Raw genomic sequence first — 23122 nt, forward strand, 5'->3', positions numbered from 1 at the left:
ACTTGTTTTTACCTATTGAACTTTAAAGTTAGAGGTTTTACTAATTAAAGGTTGGGTTCCGGTGTCTAATGATATGATTGAAACTAATCCTAATTGTAGTACTATTATATAAAGAAAATTATTTTCTCCCATTCATTATCATAAATTAGCGATTAAATCACTAATATATAATCAATTCATAAGCTAACATGTCCAAATGTCTATTTTACAATATGTTTTTTGAATATTGTTTCCTTTTCTAGGAAATAATCGCATCGGTTATGGTCACAACTCATTCTCATTAATATAATTTTATTTATTCAATTTCAATAACATTAATCCAACTTGAAGTTGGATAAATGAATAAAGAGGACAATTACATTAATTTTTTTAAGATTAAGAACCAACTTAATGAATTTTTCTTTAACAAGATAGCTAAACTTATTAACTTGTATAATTTCATCGTGAAATTATACCGTGGTGGTATATATAATATTTTTGAATTTGTTCTTAAGAAACCAAAACATCCACCATGTGCAAAATGTACATTCTTTTACTAAAGAATGTTTAAATCAACATTCAAGATATCTTATATCAATATTCTCTTTCGTGCATCTTTTCACTATTTGATGGATTCTTAAAATTATTTCCACATGACTAGGAGGCTTCTATCTATTCACCATTAATGAAATATTGCTAGCATAACAACCGTTTGATATCTTGAAATTTTGCTTTTTTTACAAAGGTTTAGAATTTTTTGTCAACTCAATACGAGAGTGTATAAATTTAATAATATATCACATATAATAACCGTGCGAAAGAAAGGATAATATTACTTGGAACAAACATAACGACACAATACTCACAAATACAAATTTAAAAATTATGATGAACACGAAGACACTCATATCATTTGCTAAATTCACAACACCCCCACTTATTTATTCAAATCATTCCCAAGGAACTGAAATGCTGAATCTTTCCATCCAATTCAATCTTGAATTCCAATGCCACTATCACAAATTACAAAAAGAAAAAAAAAACATGTTTTAACTTAAATATTAGATTAAGAAAGATGAAACTTATGAAATAGTTGTTAGAAAAGAAACTCACCTAAGCAAGATGTTGGATGCAGAGCTAATTTCTTCTTACTTTGTTTCTTTGTACCCACTTCGTGAAATTGTATTGCCAGTCTCTCTCCACCTTTCTAACAAACCACCATGGTCTTCCAGTTGTGAATACAATGTAACCCAAGCTCAGTCCCATCACTACTCCACTTCCATACCCCATCATTACAACTTGCCAAAAGAAGGGTATCTTAGAACCTCCATGTTCCACCACCAATGGTGAAGGCGGGTCAGGCCCCTGAAAGTTGACGCATTGCTTGGATAATGGTAATCCACACAATCCCAAGTTACCGCTATAGGAATCATTATCAAATGTATCGAATTGATTCCCATGAGGAATTGGTCCAACAAGATTATTGTTTGAAAGATTCAATACTTCAAGAAATGTCAGATTCGTCATTTGAGGAGGAATCCCGCCACTGAACTTGTTTGATGAAAGATCCAATGATTCAAGTGCTACCAAATTTCCCAAAGATGTTGGGATAGGACCAGTGAAGTTGTTGTGAGAGAAATTGAGCATTTGCAAGGAAATAAGTTGCCCAACATCGTCAGGAATTTCTCCGGAGAATTGGTTGTTTGACAAGTCCATAGATATGAAAATGTCACAGGTCTTTGTCAATTCCACCTCCAATCTTTTCGTTGTTACATTCACATGATTTTCATAAATAAAACTGAATTGAAAATATTGAAAAATATATGAATATTCGGAGGTTAACCACTCTCTAGGTTTATCTTTCATTCCTCTCAAATTTCGTAAGAGTTTCGTTGACAATGTGCCCGTGAACTCATTTGCAGAGAGATCAATTATTCGCAATGCAGAGAAGTTAGATGAAGCTACGGAATGAGGCAGTGATCCATAAAATCTATTAAATCTCAAGATAAGAACTTGCAGACTTGAAAGTGAAGCTAACCAAGGGGGAAATCTATCCGTTAACTTGTTGTTCCCTAAATTTAAAAGTTCCAATGAAGTAGAATTAGCCAAAGATGATGGTACTAATCCTTCCAATTGATTGTCATTGAGTAAAAGACGCCTCAAACCAATATTCGCAAAAGAATTAGGGATCTTGCCACTGAAGTTGTTCATTTGCAAATCTAAGGTACCGCATAAATTTTCAAGACAATCAGGAATAGTTCCACTCAAGCTGTTTCCGGACAAGTCCAGAAGAACAAGTGAACTCCAATTACAAATAGAAGAAGGGACGTTTCCTGTCAATTTATTCTCTGAAATGATGAACGCTTGCAACTCCTTTAAAATTGGAGTTTGAGGATTCAAGCAAGTTGAGAGAATTGGTCCTTGAAGCAAGTTGGAATGTAGGTTGAGATATTCCATATTGTTTCCCGGAAATTGCTCCAAAGCAGTCAAAAAGTTCTGAGAAAGATCTAACCATTTCAATCTTTCCCACCCTTCAGCTTCCCATTTGGAAATTCCACCAGAAATCATGTTATTGGAAAGATCTAATGCTTTCAAGTTCGATGTTCGAAAGAAATTCGGGAACTGCCTTACGCTACAACCAGAGAAGTTCACAGTTCTAAGCTGGGGGAAAGAATAATTCACATCATTGCCGCTTGTGCTTAATGATAATAAACTATTACTTGAAACATAAAGAAGCATAAGACTCGTGAGTTTTGAAAGCATATCTGGCTTGATCACACCACTCAAGTTGTTTGATGACAAATCAAGTGAAGTAAGGTTCACAAGATCAAACAGCCAAGATGGTACTCCACCACTTATAGAGTTATCATCTAACCGAAGTTCCTCTAAAAATTGAAGCTCACTAACATGATTTGGAAGGGGACCTTCCAAGTGATTATTTGACAAATCCAGACGGGTAATTCTTGTGAGGTTGAAGATAGTTATTGGAAGTGGACCACTCAAATTGCATGAAGAAAAGCTCAAATAAGTTAATTTTCTAAGGTTTCCAAAAACAGCTGGAATCTGTCCTTCAAGCGAATTTCCTGATAAATCAACTGAAATGATTTGAGTGAGATTTCCAAATGATGCTGGAATTGACCCCCTAAAACCACAATCGGAAAGGTCCAACAACTCAAGGCCATTACTCCAGTTTGTGTTAGGGAGATAACCTGTGAGTTTTTCATTTTCACTTAAACCTAAAGCTTTGAGGTTTGGAAGCTGAAAAACTTGAGTTGGGAGTTCCCCATGTAAGTTACACGCACTGAGACTCAAATGTCCAAGTGATGAAGACAAGTTTAGAAAGGAAGTGAGTGCAACATCAGACATATCTACATCATCAAGTGCAAGGTTTCTTAATTTGGTCAAGTTTCTTGCAAGCATGTCAAAACCTTGGCCATCAAATCTTGATTCGTAACCGTAAAAGGAAAGGTCAAGTGAAACCAAACTTGATAGGAGACTGATTTGATGCGGGATCAAGCCATAGAAGCCATTATTAGAGAGATTAAGATGGGTTAAACTCACCAACTGGCTAAATAACTTTGATGAGATGGTGCCAGTGAAAACGTTATAAGCAAGGTTGAGTCGTTGGAGTCCATGAAAGCGAAACAAGCAGCTAGTGTTCTCAAGAAGAGAGCCTCCGAGGTTGTTGGAGCTCAAGTCAAGCCATTGGAGGTTGTGAAGTTGAAAAAGGCTGTTGTTTGCGAAGAGAGAACCATCAAGGCAACTGTGACTAAGATCGATGCCGATTACATGACCAGTCACGTTGTCGCATTCCACTCCCTCCCATGAACAACAATCGATGCTTTTGTTCCATGACTCTACGTCTATCTTGGGATAAGGATCTCTAAAACAATCAACAGAAATGGTGGTTTTAAAATGGAGCAAAGCATCTCTTTGATGTGGGAGACATAAATGAGAGGATGGAGGAGCAACAGAGGAAGACAAACTCCATGAAAGTTGCAAGATCACCAAAACCAGGCAAAGGATTCCCATATTTTTTTTTCTCCAAAAAACAAACAAGTACAAAGTTAAGAAACAAAGGGATGTCTATCATAACAACACCAAGTCGTTTTATAGAATTAGACAATTTATCATATTTTAAAATACTTTTATAGTTAAAGTCAATTATTTTGAAGTTAAGACCACAAAAGTCATAGTTATACCACAAAAGTGTATCCCATTTTAGAAGTTAAGACTTAATATTTACTTGATTTCCCATTTCATTGTCTACTTTTCATTTTGTACCCAAAAAAAAGTCACTTATTTCACTCTTAATCTAATTTTATTTTTCTGCTCTGTTTTTTTTTTTTCGTCCAACAAACACCTGACCAAATCCACCTTTACCTAGCTTTCTCTCAACCATGAACCTTGCAATCCAATTATCCTAACTGACTAAAAAAATGATATTATAATGCTAGGACACAGAGATTACTGGAAAGAGCGTATTAGGAGAAGGCAGGGAAAGTAGGTGGACATTTCTCTCATTCCCTCAAAATTCAACCCTTCCACAGGTGCAATCACATCATTTACATGTTTACTCAATCCTTTTCCATCCTCCCATTTTACATCTGTTGTGCCAAAATGAATGATAATAAAACCAATTGCAGTGCCCTTTCCTTTCCCTCATTTTCCTTCCTTTCTAACAAATAGTGTCGGGTAGACAACAAGGCTCGAAGTAACTGGCTCTCAACACTTAACACACACACACAGGCACAGACAACTATCAATAAGAGTTAAAAGGCAAAAAACTGCTAAATAAAAAATATAGTGGCTTGCAACCATAACAAGAACAACTATCAACAAGCAAGTATCAAAGAAACAAAATACATAAATAGAACCATACCCTATCTAGAAAAGGTGCAATTTAATTTCGGTCCTCCTAAAAAATTTTCTGTCTTCACCCCTAAATATGATTTTAAATTTATTTTATAGTTTGAGTATTATTGCTTTCCAAGGTGTTTTGTAGAGTATTTTTTTTCTTATATATATGCCACCGACTTATAAAATAAGTCAAGAGAATTGGCCCTTAAAGCAAGTTGGAACAAATGTTGAGCATTTCCTAACTCTTTCCTGGAAATTGCTCCAAAATGGTAAAAAAAAGAAGTTATGTTGTTGGAAAATTATGAATGTTGAATAAAAGATTATGGCATTTCAACTATGAATTCGATCGATGCTCGTAAGTATATCAAAATTAATAACATATGATACACGTAATAATTATCTTTTACAAGAAATTGGGTTATTCATTGTTATACCACAAAAGTGTATCCCATTTTAGAAGTTAGGACTTAATATTTACTTGATTTCCCATTTCATTGTCTACTTTTTCATTTTGTACCCCAAAAAAAAGTCACTTATTTAACTCTTAATCTAATTTTTTTCCTGCTCTGATTTTTTTTTAAAATTTCCTTGAACTAGACTATTTAATTTAGTTAATAATAATTTATTTTTAAAAAATATTTTTATACATTTCTATTTATTTGATATTTAAAATTTTAGGTCTAATAGTTCTATATTCCCCATACACTTTGGGTTTTTGAAATTTTGCCCATTTACATTTAATTCCATGAATTTAATCCCTTCACTTGTATGATTTAAAAATTAAATATTGATTGATAATAATGTTAATTTATTTATGATAAATTTGAATATATATAAAATATGAATTGGATTTTAATTTTCAAACTAGACTTATAAATACTAAAATGCCACTTATTCAAATATAAAGAATGTTTACTAATAATAGTATTATCAATTGAGTTCTAATTTTCAAATTAAAAAAATAGAGGTAATAAATTTTAAATGCCCAAAAGTAAAAGAAAAAGGAGTAGAATTTTAATATGACTTTACAACTTTATTTTTTATTACTTAAGCAAGACTCATCATAATTTGTAAGTTGAATGTATATAATTTAATTTTTTAAGAGTATATATAAATTTTAATATTGTTTGGACTTATTCTGTAGTGAGAGTTTCGTTAGGAATTTATTATTTTTAGTCTATTTTATAAGTAAACAACTGACTCACTTTATTTATAAACTAAGTTTTCAAGGGAAAAATTTAATGGGGAGAGACCTTGATATTTTAAGTGCAAAAGTGAAGTCGTTAATTCATTCAGGGTGTTAGGACTTAAATTACTTTTGTACGATGTTGAAACATAGTGAATTATCTTTTTGAGAAAGGCCTTGCAAGCATAGGGAAATCGAATTGCGTAAACATCAAAAATAAAAAGTATAATGTCTCTAATGAAAGCATGTGAAATCGAATTTTGATCCGAAGCTAAGAATCGAAAAATATGTTGATCCCGAGTTCAGGGGCTAAATTGAATAAAATACAAAATATATGTGAAATCGAAAAAGGGATTGTTTAAGATCATGCATCTCGTGGCATTATTGTTGTGATCCATTGAATGACTATTATGTGTTATTATGTTATATTGATTGGTATAAATATATATTTGTATAAAACCAGAACGGGATAAAAGTGGAACTAGTAGAAGAAAAGCTAAATTTGCATAATAGGCCATGAGAAACCTACTCGTTTGTATTTTGAAAGGCAAGTTGTTATGGTTATTACTACTCTTCCTTGCTTAATAAGGTTTGATTGTGTTATTTCCATTTTTATCTATTTTTGAACATAATATGAAATGTTGATAAAAATGGGCATGCATGGATAATAGATGAGATTGAATTGAATTGGATAATTTTGGTCCTAATATTGTGGCATGTTTATAGGGGTCATTGTGTTATGTAAATGGTCATCCTAATCTGAATGCCAAAGTTGTATTTGTACCTAAAGTTGTGTTTGCATGTTAAGCTTGATACATGGCTTAGTTTGTGCCTAGTTTGGTTATGTCAATGCCATTTCGATTCTTGAATTCAAAGTTTACCTAAGCCTTATGTGTTTAAGTTGAAAAATGTGGTAAGCTAGTTCACTAAGATTGATAAATGGCTTGGATATGTCTAGACTTTGATCATGAGTTTAGTGTCATTTGAGCACTTGATTTCAAAAATCTTATACATTTGAATTGCATAATTTGGCATGATAGAATGATTTGATGAAATTAGGATGAACTTTTATTTTGTGAGGATTGCCATTATAGGTTACAAAATTTGCATATTATGTAAAATGATAGACTGAAGAAAAAGGGATATAAGTTTGTAGTATACCGCCTACAAAGTCGTGACACCACCTCATGGATGTCGCAACACCACCTTTCAACATTGCAACTTTCTCTGTTTGAGGTCGCAACATCAACTAACTGTCTTCAATGTCGCGACATTACACCTTGGTGTCGCAATGCCAATTCGGTAAAGTTTGGAAACTTTACATTTTGGTCCTAAGTTGTGTCACCAACCTACTATTTTGGATGTCATGACGCCAACTCGAAAATTTTAAAATTTTACATTTTAATCCTCAAATGGTCTCGAGTTATCAAAAGAGCTTGTGTAATCTCATACAAACCTCAAATCAAATTATATGTTATGATATAATGATGTAATGATCATGTTAATGAATATAAAGTGTTGAATTGATAAAAATTATGTTGTAATTAATTGTAGTTGCTCCGACAATAAATATGACATCCTGTAGCTCGGACTCACCGATCTAGTTGAGCAAGATATATTACCTGTTTGCTATAGTAAAAAAAGATTTATACGTATATATGAACTTTAAATGTGTTATAAAATATGTAAATTGTAATTATATTTTATTACATTATATTGTTTATTTGGTAGTTCAATTGTGTAGGATTTTTTAATTTAAGCAATTTTCGTAATATGTTGGATATATTTGTAATTACAATAATGAATTAGATATTAAAAATATTTTTATGAGTGAGATTTATTTTTTACTTGTAATTAGTTTGTTTACTTAGTTGTAAATAGTTAATTTTATCAGTAATATGTTTAATTTGAATATAAATATAATATTTGTTGTGAAAATTGTTTAATAGAAATATTTTATTATAAGCATTTGTAATGTTTATAATGAAAAACAAGTTTGGGGAAATAACATTGCTACAGCTTTAGCATGTATTGATGAAATATTGAAAATAGTAAATATTACAGACTTGATTTTAACATAATATATTTTTTGTTCACTAACACGTGTTATATAAATTGTATGTAGCAAGTGAGTTGATCAGTCCGGAGCAGGTTGCATCATGGCTCTTTAGGTGATATTGACTCGAGGGTCCATGCATACCTAGACGAAGTCGATTTCTAGTACACAGTGTTGATCAGAAGCTCCACAATCTATCCAGATTTATTAGCTGCATTAGTGGAACAATGAAGATCTGAGACATACATTTCAATAGTTGTGTGGTGAGTGCACCATTACATTGGAATATGTTGATATACAGCTTGTTCTTCTAGTTCATGGATAACCTGTAATCGAAGAATCAAGTTCGAACATGAACAATGTTTGCCTAGAGTTGTTCGAAAGGTATCCCCTGAAAAGTATAACAAAAGAGAATTTTATTTTACACACTTGGCTGGACACTTTCCTAACAATGCTACTCGAGATTGCATCAAAAGCAAAGGTGCAATTCTCTGCTCGATCTATCTTATCAGGAAGATTTTGATGTCAGATAAATCACATAATCAAGTGAGCTTGTATTATCTCTACAATTTGAGACATGTCAATAATTTTAATTGGGGGAAGATGTACCTACATCATTGTATTGGGAGATGTGCTTAGAATCCATAGGTGGCTAGTACATGCTTCAACAATGGGTATATTTCAAAATGCCTTTCTTGCCTTCAATTACTCAACTTACCATACACTTTCCATTAGTTACACGTATTGCACAAAAAAGTGCAAAAAAAATTTTGCCTAGCTTGTTATGAACAATAATATCCGCCAACCCATTTGAAAAACTCTAGGATTTCTTTAGATGAGAAATTTGGTTCTCGACCTTCTTCAACCTGTGTTGGTACCGATTCTATAAAATCTTCTAATAATTCATTAAGGACCAAATTACTCATTCAAGGAAATCTTGGAGTTTCCCAAATGGTTTTGCAAATATTATTGCCCGTAACAGGCTGGATAATTCTCTTTGCACCTTCTCATACAGTACTCATAACAAAATATTTAACAAATATTTCATACCAAACCTTCTCTGTATCATGCCTCGCTGCAAATCTCCATAACCTATCAAATATAACTTTATGCTCCATATAAATAAATGTTTCCCTGTGGCTGAACAGAGTACTTCTAGGCGTATATCTTTGTCGTGGTGGTCGCCTACGAAAACGTGGTTGCTCACAACGTTGGTTCAGATTACCCTTCTCCTTAGAGTCATCCCCTATGCCTTTATTTTTTTTTTTAGTTTAGTTTGGTTGAGTCGATTGAAGTAACGATATCACACATGGATCGTTGGCAAGAACACTAAAGTCATACATGTCAACGAACTTGTTAAAAGTTTGCGCCTAAAAACCGAAATGCATCAATCATAGCGGTCAGTGTGGGACTATATGCCGACCCAAACAAGTGCTGCCTCATAAAATCTATACTACTTTCCTGTTGAACCTCTGGTTGGATGACTTGAGAATAATCAACTGAACGTTGCCATATCTTCAACATTCCATGCATGATGTAATCGACCACTAGAAGAACCCGCAATTTGTCACCCCCCCCCCCCGGGGGGAATAACTACTCATGGGTAAATGTCATTGCTAGGCTGAACCTCTTAATTGGAGAGACATACCCGACATCCGGTAGTTATCAAGATGCAACGGAGTAGGGCAATGTGCAGCTTGCAGGTGAGCATGTAAATGACTAGGTTCCCACACAAGGCCACGTTGAAGCCGAAACGGAGGTCGACCACCATTGAGCAAAATAGAATCTCTCATTTTCCCTAAACCAATTAATGTAGAGATGTAATCACCTTGACAAATCAGACGTGTCTGATGTATTCAAAATTGGTGGGAACTGGACCAATGGGTTTCTTGCCTGTTCCATTTTTGGTATTTTCGGAATTGTTGTTGTTGTGAGTAATGATTCTGGGTTGGGGAATTTATAGTGATTTTTGGAAACAGATGAATAATTATGGTCAGGTGGATCGTAGATTTGATTTAATGTTTGATAGTTAGGAAGAGGTAGTTGGTTGTTTGGCGGTTAATGGCCGATGTAATAAAAATTGGTTTATTTTAAAGGCAGCAAACATATAATTTTCATAAATAATTTCAAATAATATATTAATTGTTTTGTATGATTTCAATAATTTCCCAAAAAATTCAATTTACTATTTACTAAAAACCTGAGTCCCCAACTCTTTTACCTATTCAAAATTTTAAAATCAATATCTTTCGTGTACCAAAGATAAGAGAAGTTGAATTGTTTGAGATTAAAAATTATTGCAATTTGTTTTAAAATTAAGGTTGTATATGAAATTTTGTTAATTATATTATTTTTATACAATTTGTTTCAATTTATACCATTTTATAATCAAAACCTTTCTTATAAAAATTTAAGTCCAAAAATAACTCATGCCCCAAATATATCCCAAGTTCAAATCAAAATAATTGTTCAAGCTTTACTCCATTCATTATGAATATTATATAAATATATTAATATTAAAAACAACCCATACAATTCAAAATATTTTTAAAAAATTAAAATGTTCAAAATTTTTCAATATGAATAATGAATTTCAAATTTATTTATAGATAGTTTCATTTAATTTTAATAATAAATTTAAATGCCTATATAATTTAAATTTCAAAATGTGACTAATATTTAACACCCAAAATCTTATTATAGATTTTTTTCCAATTTGCATCCAACTTAAATCATCGTCAAATATCCAAACTAATAGTTTTACAAATAGATATTATAAATATTTTACGTGAATAAATACTATGAATTTTGTTTTTTTTTTTAATTTCTAACGTTGATAGGAATCACTAAATTCCCACTATGGAAGAGCAAAATCATTTGAATTTTTTTTATACCATTAATGAAAGAGTAGAAGGGAAAAAAAAGATGGATAATTTGATTTATATTCACATTATACCGAAAACCCTAAAAAACTAACTGCTAACTAAAGTTCCACAGAAGGTAATAATAGAACAACAACCAAAGCCAAAAACCCTAGAGATTTGAATCTCAGGATCAACAACTACTACAGAGAGAGGGGGGAGGGGTTGATTTGCGAACGGCTTTGGGGAATCTAAACTTATCTGCATTAATCATCATCGGCACCGGAAGTCTTGGAGGTCCCGGTTTTCTTCGGGAGGAGGAGGTTGTGGATGTTGGGCATCACACCACCATTGGCGATCGTCACATCGCCGAGCAGCTTGCTCAGCTCTTCGTCGTTCCTTACGGCAAGTTGGATGTGACGTGGCACGATTCGGGTTTTCTTGTTGTCCCTGGCTGCATTCCCGGCTAGCTCAAGAACCTAAAACAAACACACAGTAACTGAATTACTAAAGCAGTTTTTTGAAAGAAAAAAATTTGATATGCTTTTTTGGGTGCAAGTAAGACTAAGTTTCACTTTCACATAGTAGAATTTTTTTTTTGGGGAGAAGAAACCCTAATTTTCGAGCCTACGAAAGTGGAAAGATACTGAAAATTTTAAGCATAAAGCATAGATCCGAAGACGAAATACTAATTTTCTGCGATCATAATTATAAAAGGTCTGATTTAGAACATAGATCCGTTAAAAAGAAACAAATTTCACAAAACCTAGAAATTTCAAATTTAAAAAAAAAAGCATACATGAGAAGAAAATTGTTGTTTGGTCTCATTTTATAAAAATTGAAATTAGAAAAATAAAATTTCTCCTGATTTCAAGGGACGAAATTAGGAACCCTACATTAGGCTACGAAACCAAATCAAACGACTACACTTGTGAAAACTGCCGATAATCCTTCACATAATTTTAAAATGAAAAATCAAAGGATTGTTAAAATTAGACCCAAAAAAAAAGCTTTCGCACCTCAGCGGCAAGATATTCAAGAACGGCGGCGAGGTAAACCGGAGCTCCAGCTCCGACCCGCTCAGCATATTTCCCAGCTTTAAGGAACCGAGCAATACGACCCACCGGAAACTGAAGCCCAGCCTTGCTACTCCTTGATGTTGCCTTCTTCGAGGCTCCGGATCCGAGAGTCTTACCCCGACCCGCCATTAATATACGAGAAATAAAACGAGAGATGCAAAAACAAATTAAAGCGTGGAAAGGAGAAATAGAAATAAGTGAATACTTGCCGCTTATTTTGGGTGTATATATAGAGGAGAGAGTAGAGAAATTAGCCAATGGAAAACAAGTACGTGGATCGAGAAAAGTGACCGTAGGATGGAAATTAAATAAACGGTTTGGATTTGAAACCGAACACCGCTTTCGCTCTTTCTTTCCTTTTTTTTTTTATTTGTGGATTTTGGTTAGTTATAAAATTAAGAGAGGGAAATTCCGTTTTTGTTTTTTTTTTCTCAGACTGGAATGTTATAGAGTGAGGTTAATGACTGAAATGTCCCTGACATTTCAGAAATTTTAGTACTTTTATTTGTTGGTTCGGTAACGATGTGCAGTCAAAGTGAGATAATGCTGATGTCCATTATTGTAAACGTATCATGAAAATTTATGTATTAAGTTAGTTTATTTTTTATTTTTTAAATAAACTAATTAATTGTTATATATTAGATTAAAGAGTAAACTAGTACTTCTATTAAAATATTATTCATGTACGTTGAGGTATGCAAGACATTTCATGTGTAATTGTTCGATTATTCTATCACCACGCTAATTTTTAATGGTGAAGATGAATGAAATTTTTAGCAAAAATGATTTATTTGTTCTTTAATCTAAAGTATAATGATTAATTTACTCATTTTTAATAAATGAAGTAAAATGTAATCTACCTTCTAATACAAATGACTTCCATAATTAAAAGTCAAATTACATTTTGCTCATTTCTTTAAAAACTGATTAAATTAGTCATTGTACGCTAGATTAACAGTAAACAAGTCCTTTTATAGCACTTCACGTGTAATTTTTTGTTATTCTATTAGTCATGTTAGTTTTAACAATAGAAATGAATGAAATTTAAACATAATTTACTATTTGATCTAACATTAATTATTTTAATAAAGAGAACAAAACGCTATCTCTAATATAGTTTTTCTTACCTTTAAATTATTATATAATTTATAATTACTAAATTATGGTACACTTACCATACAAGTGAAAAAATAAATAATTTGTATAAAATTAATAAAATTGAATTATAGAATTATGATCGCGATTCAAATATTACAGATTTAAAAATTTTTACATTTTCGATAAATATAAGATCTCACAATATATACTAATCTCATTACCATTTATTTTTTAGATAATGTAAAATTTTTATACCAGATCTATTTTTATCATTGGACGATAGAGAAAGATCAGTCATTGAGCTTTGCAACGCAGCCATGGCTGCCATTCTTTCGCCTTCAAAAGCTGTGCTGAGTGCTGAGCTGCTGCTACTCTTTTTGGTGATGACGATAAATAGTACTAAACAATGGGGTTTATAGATTATAGATCATGCTGAAAGGTTTAACCAATTAGATTATAGATGCAATTTGAATAAAAAAATATTAAAACAAAAATAAAATAATTCAATTCAATCAGATTCAAATAATTTTTTAATTCAATTTAACTGGTTCGTCCGATTTGATTAAAAATTATTAAAATTTTTATTACAAATAAAGATAATAATAAATAGAACAAATTAGTTCGATCGTTCGTTCAATCTTTTTTTTAACCAGATTCAATCGATTTATATTTATTTGTTGATTAGTTCCAGGTCCAACTAATCTGACTAGTCGATCTAGTCCAGTTCTGATACCATGACGGTGTGGTCCGAATTGTAAGTAAAAGGGACCTAATTAAAAATGAGGTTTAAATACGTCCAAATTCTCGTACTTTTCATACGTTTTAAATTTAATCTCTTTACTTTTATTTTCTGAAATCTAACCCCTTTACGTTTCAAATTTCAATATTCAAATTTAATTATTAATAACGACGTTAACGATTGAACTTATATTTTTATATATCCAAAGAGAAAAGGGGCTAAATTCCTTGACATAAAAGTAGGAAACTAAATTCCAAACGTTGAAAAACTGTAAGGACTTTAAGCATACTTTAACCTAAACACGAATAATTAAACGTGTCGAGATCTTAAACACGAATACGATACATGTATTAAACATGTGATGTTGATCGTATTTAAACGGATCGTGTTCTTCGTCAAACTCTATTTACTGCTAAACACCCTGCATCTGTTCATATACACAAAGTTGGCCAAGAAAAGAAGCAATCGGAAACAACTGCAGGCACACATATAATGTAAACCAAAATCCATCTCATTACTGAAAGTTTAAATGGCAAAATAAATCTGATGCACGTTCGAAGATAACCCTAAACCTTAGATGTCATATCGATGAAATTCAGATCACAAGCTCGTATGGGTCGGTTTCGGTTTTTCATGAAACTACTACAAAGACTTTACAGATACATGACATCGCAGAACATGTATTTTAATAACATGCAAAATCTTGATATCAGCTCGAATATCATTTACCGGTCCTAACAGTGAAACATCGATGAATAACAAACGAGAGAAAATAAGTTGCATGATGAAAAACTGGACTTTAGACCACCATAACTATGAGTAGTCTCGAAACAGCATTTCTAGTACCTTGTCAAGACGATGATTCCGACTGACTTGCTGCTTGCTTTGGTCGGAACTGTCCTGCAGGAGGGCCGTCTTTTCGTCTCTCGTATTTTTTGCTCACGTATTTGGATTCTTTTCTTGCCTTTGGTTGATAAGTAGGGTATTTGCATGGAATTATTTCCCCGTTGACATATTTATCACCTAAAAAGTACACAAAATAAGCAGATTACACAACCAAAATAACCTTTTTTGCATAACTGAAGAAACTTTAGCCAAACCAACCTCCATAATCTTTGTTTTTGACGTCTATGTATGAATCCGGTAAAACCCAAAGAACCCCGGGCAATCCTACATCGAAAAGAACAAAATTTAACTCTTAAAAGTAATGATAACAAACAACATATAGTTTAAACAAACAAAACTGCCTGATAAATAATCTTACCCTTGAACTTTTCCGAGGTTTCTTCCGAAACGGTACATTGGAATCCCGTATATGTAGTGGTGCTAAAAGCGTACATGTTCTTCTTTGCTTCTTCCATGCTGTAATAAAGAAGAAAAAGGTAAAAAACATATCTGAGATTTCTTTGTTACAATCACTAGATAAAAAATACACTCGTAGAAATGGAGGCTATCATATCGTAGTGATAAAATACATGCACAAAGATGCTTTGAATATTGATAACTAAGAAAGGCACATCCATGAGGACTCAGATGAGACTGGATGGCCAAAACAAATGATATAAAGCTAGAAGAGACATATAAGTTGTGAGCTTCACTACTATGCCAATATGTAAATCAATCTAACTATTTAGGAGCTTAAGTTCTAGATAATGATAAACTCAATTGCGAACCATCGAGGATCTCCATATCATTAAACACATGCACAAAGATGCTTTGAAATATTGGTAACTAAAAAAGGCACATGCATGAGGACTCAACAAGACTATGGACGGCCAAAACAAATGACATAAAGCTAGAAGAGACATATAAGTTGTGAGCTTCACTACTATGCCAAAATGTAAACCAATCTAACTATTTAGGAGCTTAAGTTCTAGATAATGATAAACTCAATTGCGAACCATTGAGGATCTCATTAAACGCATGCACAAAGATGCTTTGAAATATTGATAACTATGAAAGGCACATGCATGAGGACTCGAACAATACTGTGGATGGCCAAAACAAATGATATAAAGCTAGAAGAGACATATAAGTTGTGAGCTTCACTAGTATGCCAAAATGTAAATCAATCTAACTATTTAGGAGCTTAAGTTCTAGACAGTAATAAACACAATCACGAACCTTCAAGGATCTCCATATACTAAAAGTGATTAATTACAAGCATGATGATTTCGAATGTCGATAGATAACTATGAAAGGCACTTCGATGCAATTTGGCCTTAACAAGACTGGTATAAAGCTAGACATAAGAGTTGTGAGCTTCACCAATATGCACAAATGAAGATCATCAATCTAAACATTCAAGTTCTTGACTATAACTAAATCACAAACCTTTTCAAAAGCTGAGGTGAAAGATTCAGACAAGGAGTTCTAAAATAAAGATTCTGTCCTATATAGCCTCGATTACTAAGGATAATTTGTTAAAATGTTATCTTAAATTCATTATATAAGCCAGATAAATTGCAAAAACTCAACTTTATTGGTCAACTACTAATTATGATATCATACAAATTACTTCTAACAATGCACTGTTCAACTCATTTCTTCCATTCAATTCAAAATAGAAATTTGTAGCACTTCCTCATACAAAAACCTAGCAAAACCCCCCACAAAAATTCTCATAAACAAAACAAAAAAGGGGGGATTTTTAAACACTAAATTAAAAACCAAGCAAAACCCACAAGAATTTACATAAAAAATTCCATTTTTTTTTCAGATTTTCAATTAAAAACATAAAATAATATAGACCCAGAAAGCAGAAAGTGTAACCTGCCAAGCACAGTAGCAAGAGTGTTAAGATAGGTCTCAATCATTTGTTCTCTTGTTGGAGCAGGGTCTTTAGGGAACTCCATAACGATAAGCCAATGGTTATAATCACAACCAGGTAACATTATCGTTTCCCTTTGCTCATTGCTGCTACTCCTCTTGGATGAATAATCACTGTCGAGTGCTGCTGCAACTTTGATAACTCGACGAGGACGAGTCGATGGTGATGGAAGACGGTGAGTCAGTGAGTTAACTCGCAGAGTAGGTGAAGAAGTGAGTCGGGAACGAGTGGGAAGAAAGGGTTTTGTGGGTAGAAGAAGAGTAGAAGGGTTTAAGAGAGACGCCATTGAAAAAAAATGTGAGAAACGTAGAAGAAGATTAGATTGAGATAATTTTTCTGAAATTTATGGGGAAATTGTGTTTTTTGGGGACTTTGAGGATGTTTGATAGATTTTTTTTTTGCTCAGAGTTTTGGGCTGATTTTTGGGTCAAATTTTTTGGGCTGAAAGTCCAAAATTCATGGATTTCAAGGGCTTTTCTATGTGAATTAATTAGAAAATTCAGTCCAACGACAAAATCCAAATTGTTGGATAGGAATTTACTATTTTATCCTTATGCATAACTATTAAAAGGATAAATGTAATAATGTGTTATAAAATTGATTGAGTCTTAATTTAATTAGCATGAGTATTGTTGCCAGTACAGAATGGCATGAGTTCGAGTATGATGAAGCGCATTATCCTCCTATTTAAATGTTAGGGAGAGCTGATGTGTAATATCTATGATCAGAATCTATAATGATATTGTTAAAATAATAATAATGTGTTATAAAAAAATTATATGTTTTTTTAAAAAAATAGTAAACGTTAAATTGAAACGGAATGGGTAGGATGGGACAAATCGAAAATGGATGCATCAAACATTCATAAAAGTAATAGTGATTTTCCGTTGTGGGAGAATGTATCTTATTTTGATTAGAGTTAATTTTGAATTTTATTCTCTTAATTAAACTCTATTTTTTAGTTTCCCATTTTTAAACTCTAATTAACCTAGAGTTGTTGTAGTCATATATGCTACGAATTTCAGCTTATAAATAGGTCTTAGTTAATCTAGGTTTTACACAACAAAAATATTTAGATTAGGAGAATTTTGTTCCTTGTTTCGAAGGGTTTTTCTTATGGGGCTACGGGTTTTTTCTTTTAATTCTCTCCATCTTTTGTGCTCTCCTTTATTATAGTGAATTCTCCTTTTGCCCGTGATTTTTTATCCTCTTTTGAGGAGTTTTTCCACATAAAATTTACATGTTCGATCTTTTCAATTCTTATTTTCTTCACTTTATTCGTTGTTTAATCGGGTTTATCCCCTACATTCATATTAACATCTGTATTGGAGAGGGGTGATTGATGGCACATAACAGTGATGGATTTGATAACATCCATCCCTATTTCATTCCGTGGTCATCCCTAAAAGTTGATGTGATTAATTAGTATGAAAATTAGTTTATATGTATTTCTTACCGGTGAAATTTAATTGGTTACATAGAATTTAATAATTAATCTATATTTTTCGTACATTAATTTTATCATGTCATACACATAAAGACCAAAAGTAAAAATGATCTAGATAAGTTATAATAAAATATCTAATACATGTTTCATAGTAAGAGGGCAAAAGGGATCTATCAAAGATTGATGGTAAAGGAGCGAAAGAACCCTAATGCCATAAAATACCGAGGTTAGACAAAGCTTGACACGATTAAAATTGGACAAAAGGAGCAAACAAACAAAGTAAGAGGATGAACTAATCTCTAGGCACCTTGGGCTCGAAAATTAAGAGGAATATCATGTGAGAGAGCGGTAAGGAGGAGATAAACACAAAAATGCCTTTGGGAAGCTCACTCTTCATCATCTTCAACCTTATTCATTTTCTCTAAACAAAATCATTAACTTAAACATGGAAGAGCTACCGGAATGTCAATTCCGATGGTCTCATAGATCATCATTTTTTTCCTTTTCCACAATGTCTCTCATCTCGACGGCTCTACCACCAAACCAAATCTTCTTCAAGCTGAAGTTGACATTTGATTACATAAAATGTGATTGATTTATTCCATTTTTCCAATCAAATAATTGAATGCAAAAAAAAAAAAAAAAAATTGTGCTAAGAACTTCGTTTTAATAAATTGTGTATTTTGTTAAATCAATGTTCATTACAATGTTATTTTTAGTTATATGGTTGTCAAGTGAATTTTTTATTTTAAAATGTCACGTCAATAAATTTAATAGAAAAATTTAATGTGTTAATAATTGGTCCTGAATTGTGCATTGCTTTATAATCATTTTTTTTCTACGGGATTCCTTAATTTTTTTAATTTATATTTTAATAATACTTTTAACTTATATCTAAACTAGCCTTTAAACTTTTAGGTAGTGTTTGAAAACAATAGAATAATTGAATATTTGTGAAATTGTTTATAATTATACAAGGGTGGCATAGTTGGATAACTATTGCAATTGGTTGATCCTATCGAATTTGGTGTATGTATAAAGTTTTATAAAAAAATTATATTATTTAAATCCTAAAATTTGTAAAGTTATGGTAAAAATTTTATTATAAAAATAATTTAAGTGTTATAATATATTTATTTATAAAAGGTTATGATCAAGAAGTATGGACATAACTTATTTATGTGTGCATACTATATATTATAAAATAATAAACTTATTCATAAATAAATGTTATAGTTTTTTATCATAACTTATTTAATAAAAATAACATTTTAAAGTTACAAAAATCATATTATTTACAATAAGTGTTATGAATGTTTTGGACAATTTATAAAAACTTTTATTTATAAATAATATATATTATAAATTTTAATTATTTTTACTTAATTTACGTGTTATAAAAATAAATATAACCTAATATAAGTATTTCTCAAAATTAAATTTATATTTTTATAATTAAAGCTATAGATTATTTGAACTTTAAATTTAAATATTAAAAGATTGATGCTAATTACACAAATAGAAATGGTTTTCTTGCACTATATATTGGGATATAATACCAATTGACATAATGGTATCAGATACAAGCACCATAGACAGTTCGCAAACTCTTTAATACGAGATATTTAAGGCTGTGAAATGTGATTGAGAAGGCATTTGATGTTTTAAAAAATATTTTTCATATTAAGATCACCTTAGTATAGCATAAAAAAACAAGGTTGTATTGTATTAGCATGTTGCACATTTCATAACTTTAATCATAGGTGGAATTAAGATGATCCATACTTCAAAAAAACATACAAGAAGGAGATATTGATAATCTTAATGATTTGTGTTCAAATTTAGATGATGATGAACTCGGTCAAGGACCAACAGAAGATAATAAAGAGCATATGCATTACAACAACTAGATAAAATTACATATGATGTTTAGTGTTATTGTTTATTTATCGGTAATCGTATTATCAATTACTTTTTAGACTAACATAATACGTATAATGATTTGATTTTAATTTTTGTTACTTGGTTAGAAACAATTTTTAGCATACTAATATTTTTAATATATATATAAATTATGTAATCAGATAATTATAATTTGTACAACCAAATATAACGTAAAGAAATACGATGTAATTACACTTTATAAACCTAATGTGTTTAGGGAATTACAGTTTCATTCAATTACTTAGTGATATCATAAAAAAATTTATAAATAAAATATTTTGAATATATTTATGATATATCATAAAAAAAATAAAACATGTATAAATTAGAGGTGATCATGGGTTGGGCTACCCGGCCCGGTCCAATGGCCCGCCCGAAAATGGGAGGGTTAAGGTAAAAATATAGGCCGAAATATGGATTTGGGCAAAAAAAAAGGCCCATTTAGAAAACAGGCCGGGCCTCGAGTAAAACTTTTTTGGCTCGGTCCGAATTATATATTAAATATATATTTTTTATTTTTAATCATATATATATTAAATATATACTTTTTTAGTGTTGTAAAATTTAATATGGGCCGGGCCGGAGCTTAGCAATTTTCTTTTAGACCGAACTTAGACAAATTTTTAAGCTCATATTTTAGGTCATGTCGGGCTTAAAAAATGGGCCTAAAATATTCAAAGGAAATAGTTGAAAGAAGCAGCAAAGAAACTTCCTTTTTGTTTCAACTATGTAATGCAATGAAAGTGCATGAAAGAGGGGATACTATATTAATATATATTTATTTAATGATTGGAAATTTTGAATATAAAATAAATAATTAAAATTTTCCAATTTATTTCAAAATAATTAAATTATTAAATATGTCGATTGAGTCTTAACTTGACTGGTATTGGCATTGTTGTTAATGTAAGAGGACGTGGATTCGAGTATACTGAAGCGCATTATCCTCCTATTTATGGGTTGGAGAGGGGCCATGAGTAGTTCTAGACCTTGTATAAAAAAGAACAGATATGATCAGAACCTACAATGAGATTACTAAAAAAAATTAAATTATTAAATATTACTTGTAAAAAATTTAAAATTAGATAAAAATTATATTAATTTTATACTGATATATATACATATATTCCATTTGAGACCAACTAACAAACAAAGAAATCCTTTGCAATATCCTGTTGGGTTCCTTATTTTGGAATGAAGGATATAAACAAGGGATTTTTCTGATTTTAGCTTTAAGAAATACATCTATTCAAATTTTTAATTAAATTAGTGTTACGAGTTAATTTGACATCAATTCAATTATAAAATTACTAAATTACCTTTACACGATTGGAATAAGTTACATTCTTACGAGAATATTTTTGTCTTTTATATTTTAAATAAAACTAATAAAATTTAAAAAGATGAAATTTGAATCCATGCCATCAATATAGCATAAAACTTCAACTTTACTGTATAACTAGAGCTTAGATTTTTTTATGAGCTTGCTTGAAATTTGAGAGGATTTGAGTATTAGGCTCGTTTATAATATAGGTCGAGCTTGAGCTTGAACATTCAAGGCCCGAGCCCAACCGCTTTATTTTTATAAATTTGTAATATTTTATATTATGTAATTTATAACACATAAAAATTAAATAAATAGTAATATATAATACTACTATAATATAAACATTAAAAAATGTTAAGATGTCTATATATAAAATTTTAATAAATAAAAATATAAATTATTAAATATTAAATCAAAAATAATATAAATATATATTTTAAAAATTTTAAAAAATACGGATGAGTCTAAAATGATCTCGGGTTAACTATTTACAAATATGGGGCAAGCTTAGAAAAAATTTTAAACCCATATTTTGAACCGAATTGGAGTTGGGCAAGTATAAAATGTATTAATATCGTGTCTGAGACCAACCCAAACCCAACCTAACCCATGAACACTTAGAACTTCGTTTTTTATTTTGTTTTTTTAATATTATTACACAAAAAATTTAACCCGTACATGTTGCATATTTTGTTTCGTACATATTACATATCTATAGTTATTATTAATTTCAAACCTTTTCTTTTCTCTTTTTTTTATTATATATGAACTTTAAACGTACGTAACTTTTGACAAGTATATAATAAAATTTAATAAAAGTACAACATCATTATAATGCCAAAATTGACAACATTATTAGAGAATTTATAATGCCATATCAATTACTTTATATATATATATATATCATGCAGCTTCCAGGAAGTAGGAAATGTAAAGAAAAAATGGTGCAAGAAGCTCCCTCTAGTAGTTAGAACCACAAAACTTTATCTTTACTGTAAATTGTCTGCAATGGCTCCACTCTTTCCTGGAAAATCCCCAATTGTTTTCCTCTATCTCCATTATTGTCCCCTTCAAGAACCTCCTTTATATAAACCCCTCCCGTCCTACTACACAAGTTAAAACCTAAAAAGCCCTTCAAAAATCTACGGTGTTCAACCATGGAAGAAGTAATCGACATTGTGGTTGATTTCGAAGACTACTTCCCTTCAATGATGGAAAAATACGGTGCGGAATGGTTGTTGGGAGAAGTATGCAATGGGTTCAGGCTGTTGATGGATGCGGAAAAAGGGGTGATAACGTTCGAGAGCTTGAAGATAAAGAGCGCGATGTTAGGGTTGGGAGATATGGAAGATGATGAAATTGTTTGCATGTTGAGTGAAGGAGATTTGGATGGAGATGGTGCTTTGAACCAGCTCGAGTTTTGTATTCTCATGTTTAGGTTAAGTCCTGGACTGGTTTAATGAGAGACGGAAGAAGCATGCAACAATGTTACAAAAAAAAAATTCTTCATTGCCATTTTCGTTACTCTTCTTTCCTTGTATGATATTCCCAACTTTCTCAATTCTAACATTAATGTAGTTTATCTTTATCAGTTGGTATTTCGATATTTTTAAAAATTTTAAAAACAAAATATTATTTGGAGAATTAAATTTATTATTATATCATAGAATTAATAATAAATATTAATTATCTTTAATTCTTTTAATTTTAAAATTA

General features: G+C 31.2%; 4 protein-coding genes and 1 long non-coding RNA gene across 5 annotated transcripts; 1 reads left to right on the forward strand and 4 right to left on the reverse strand.

Annotated features, from left to right (window-relative positions):
• Window positions 1-794: 794 nt before the first annotated feature.
• On the reverse strand, window positions 795-4046 carry LOC105790203 (receptor-like protein Cf-9). The gene is made up of 2 exons (XM_012617682.2): window positions 1093-4046; window positions 795-992 (listed from the first exon to the last, which is right to left on the reverse strand). Exon 1 carries the CDS (start codon window positions 4009-4011, stop codon window positions 1117-1119), a length of 2895 nt encoding a protein of 964 aa, XP_012473136.1. The 5' UTR covers window positions 4012-4046; the 3' UTR covers window positions 795-992; window positions 1093-1116.
• A 3974-nt stretch (window positions 4047-8020) lies between these two features.
• LOC128043093 (uncharacterized) lies at window positions 8021-10449 on the reverse strand. Its single transcript, XR_008198770.1, has 2 exons — window positions 8691-10449; window positions 8021-8472 (listed from the first exon to the last, which is right to left on the reverse strand). It is a non-coding gene; the product is annotated as an uncharacterized LOC128043093 (long non-coding RNA).
• Window positions 10450-10995: 546 nt separating this feature from the next.
• On the reverse strand, window positions 10996-12221 carry LOC105790204 (probable histone H2A.1). Its single transcript, XM_012617683.2, has 2 exons — window positions 11962-12221; window positions 10996-11421 (listed from the first exon to the last, which is right to left on the reverse strand). The coding sequence occupies exons 1-2, from the start codon at window positions 12148-12150 to the stop codon at window positions 11209-11211; spliced, it is 402 nt and encodes a 133-aa protein (XP_012473137.1). The 5' UTR covers window positions 12151-12221; the 3' UTR covers window positions 10996-11208.
• Window positions 12222-14348: 2127 nt separating this feature from the next.
• Window positions 14349-17047, reverse strand: LOC105790206 (multiple organellar RNA editing factor 9, chloroplastic). Its single transcript, XM_012617684.1, has 4 exons — window positions 16631-17047; window positions 15123-15220; window positions 14963-15028; window positions 14349-14881 (listed from the first exon to the last, which is right to left on the reverse strand). Exons 1-4 carry the CDS (start codon window positions 16972-16974, stop codon window positions 14709-14711), a joined length of 681 nt encoding a protein of 226 aa, XP_012473138.1. The 5' UTR covers window positions 16975-17047; the 3' UTR covers window positions 14349-14708.
• A 5296-nt stretch (window positions 17048-22343) lies between these two features.
• On the forward strand, window positions 22344-23004 carry LOC105790208 (calcium-binding protein KRP1). The gene has a single exon (XM_012617686.2). The coding sequence runs from the start codon at window positions 22564-22566 to the stop codon at window positions 22864-22866; it is 303 nt and encodes a 100-aa protein (XP_012473140.1). The 5' UTR covers window positions 22344-22563; the 3' UTR covers window positions 22867-23004.
• Window positions 23005-23122: the final 118 nt, after the last annotated feature.

The sequence above is a fragment of the Gossypium raimondii genome, chromosome 8, assembly GCF_025698545.1.
Source record: "Gossypium raimondii isolate GPD5lz chromosome 8, ASM2569854v1, whole genome shotgun sequence".
Lineage (NCBI taxonomy): Eukaryota > Viridiplantae > Streptophyta > Magnoliopsida > Malvales > Malvaceae > Gossypium > Gossypium raimondii.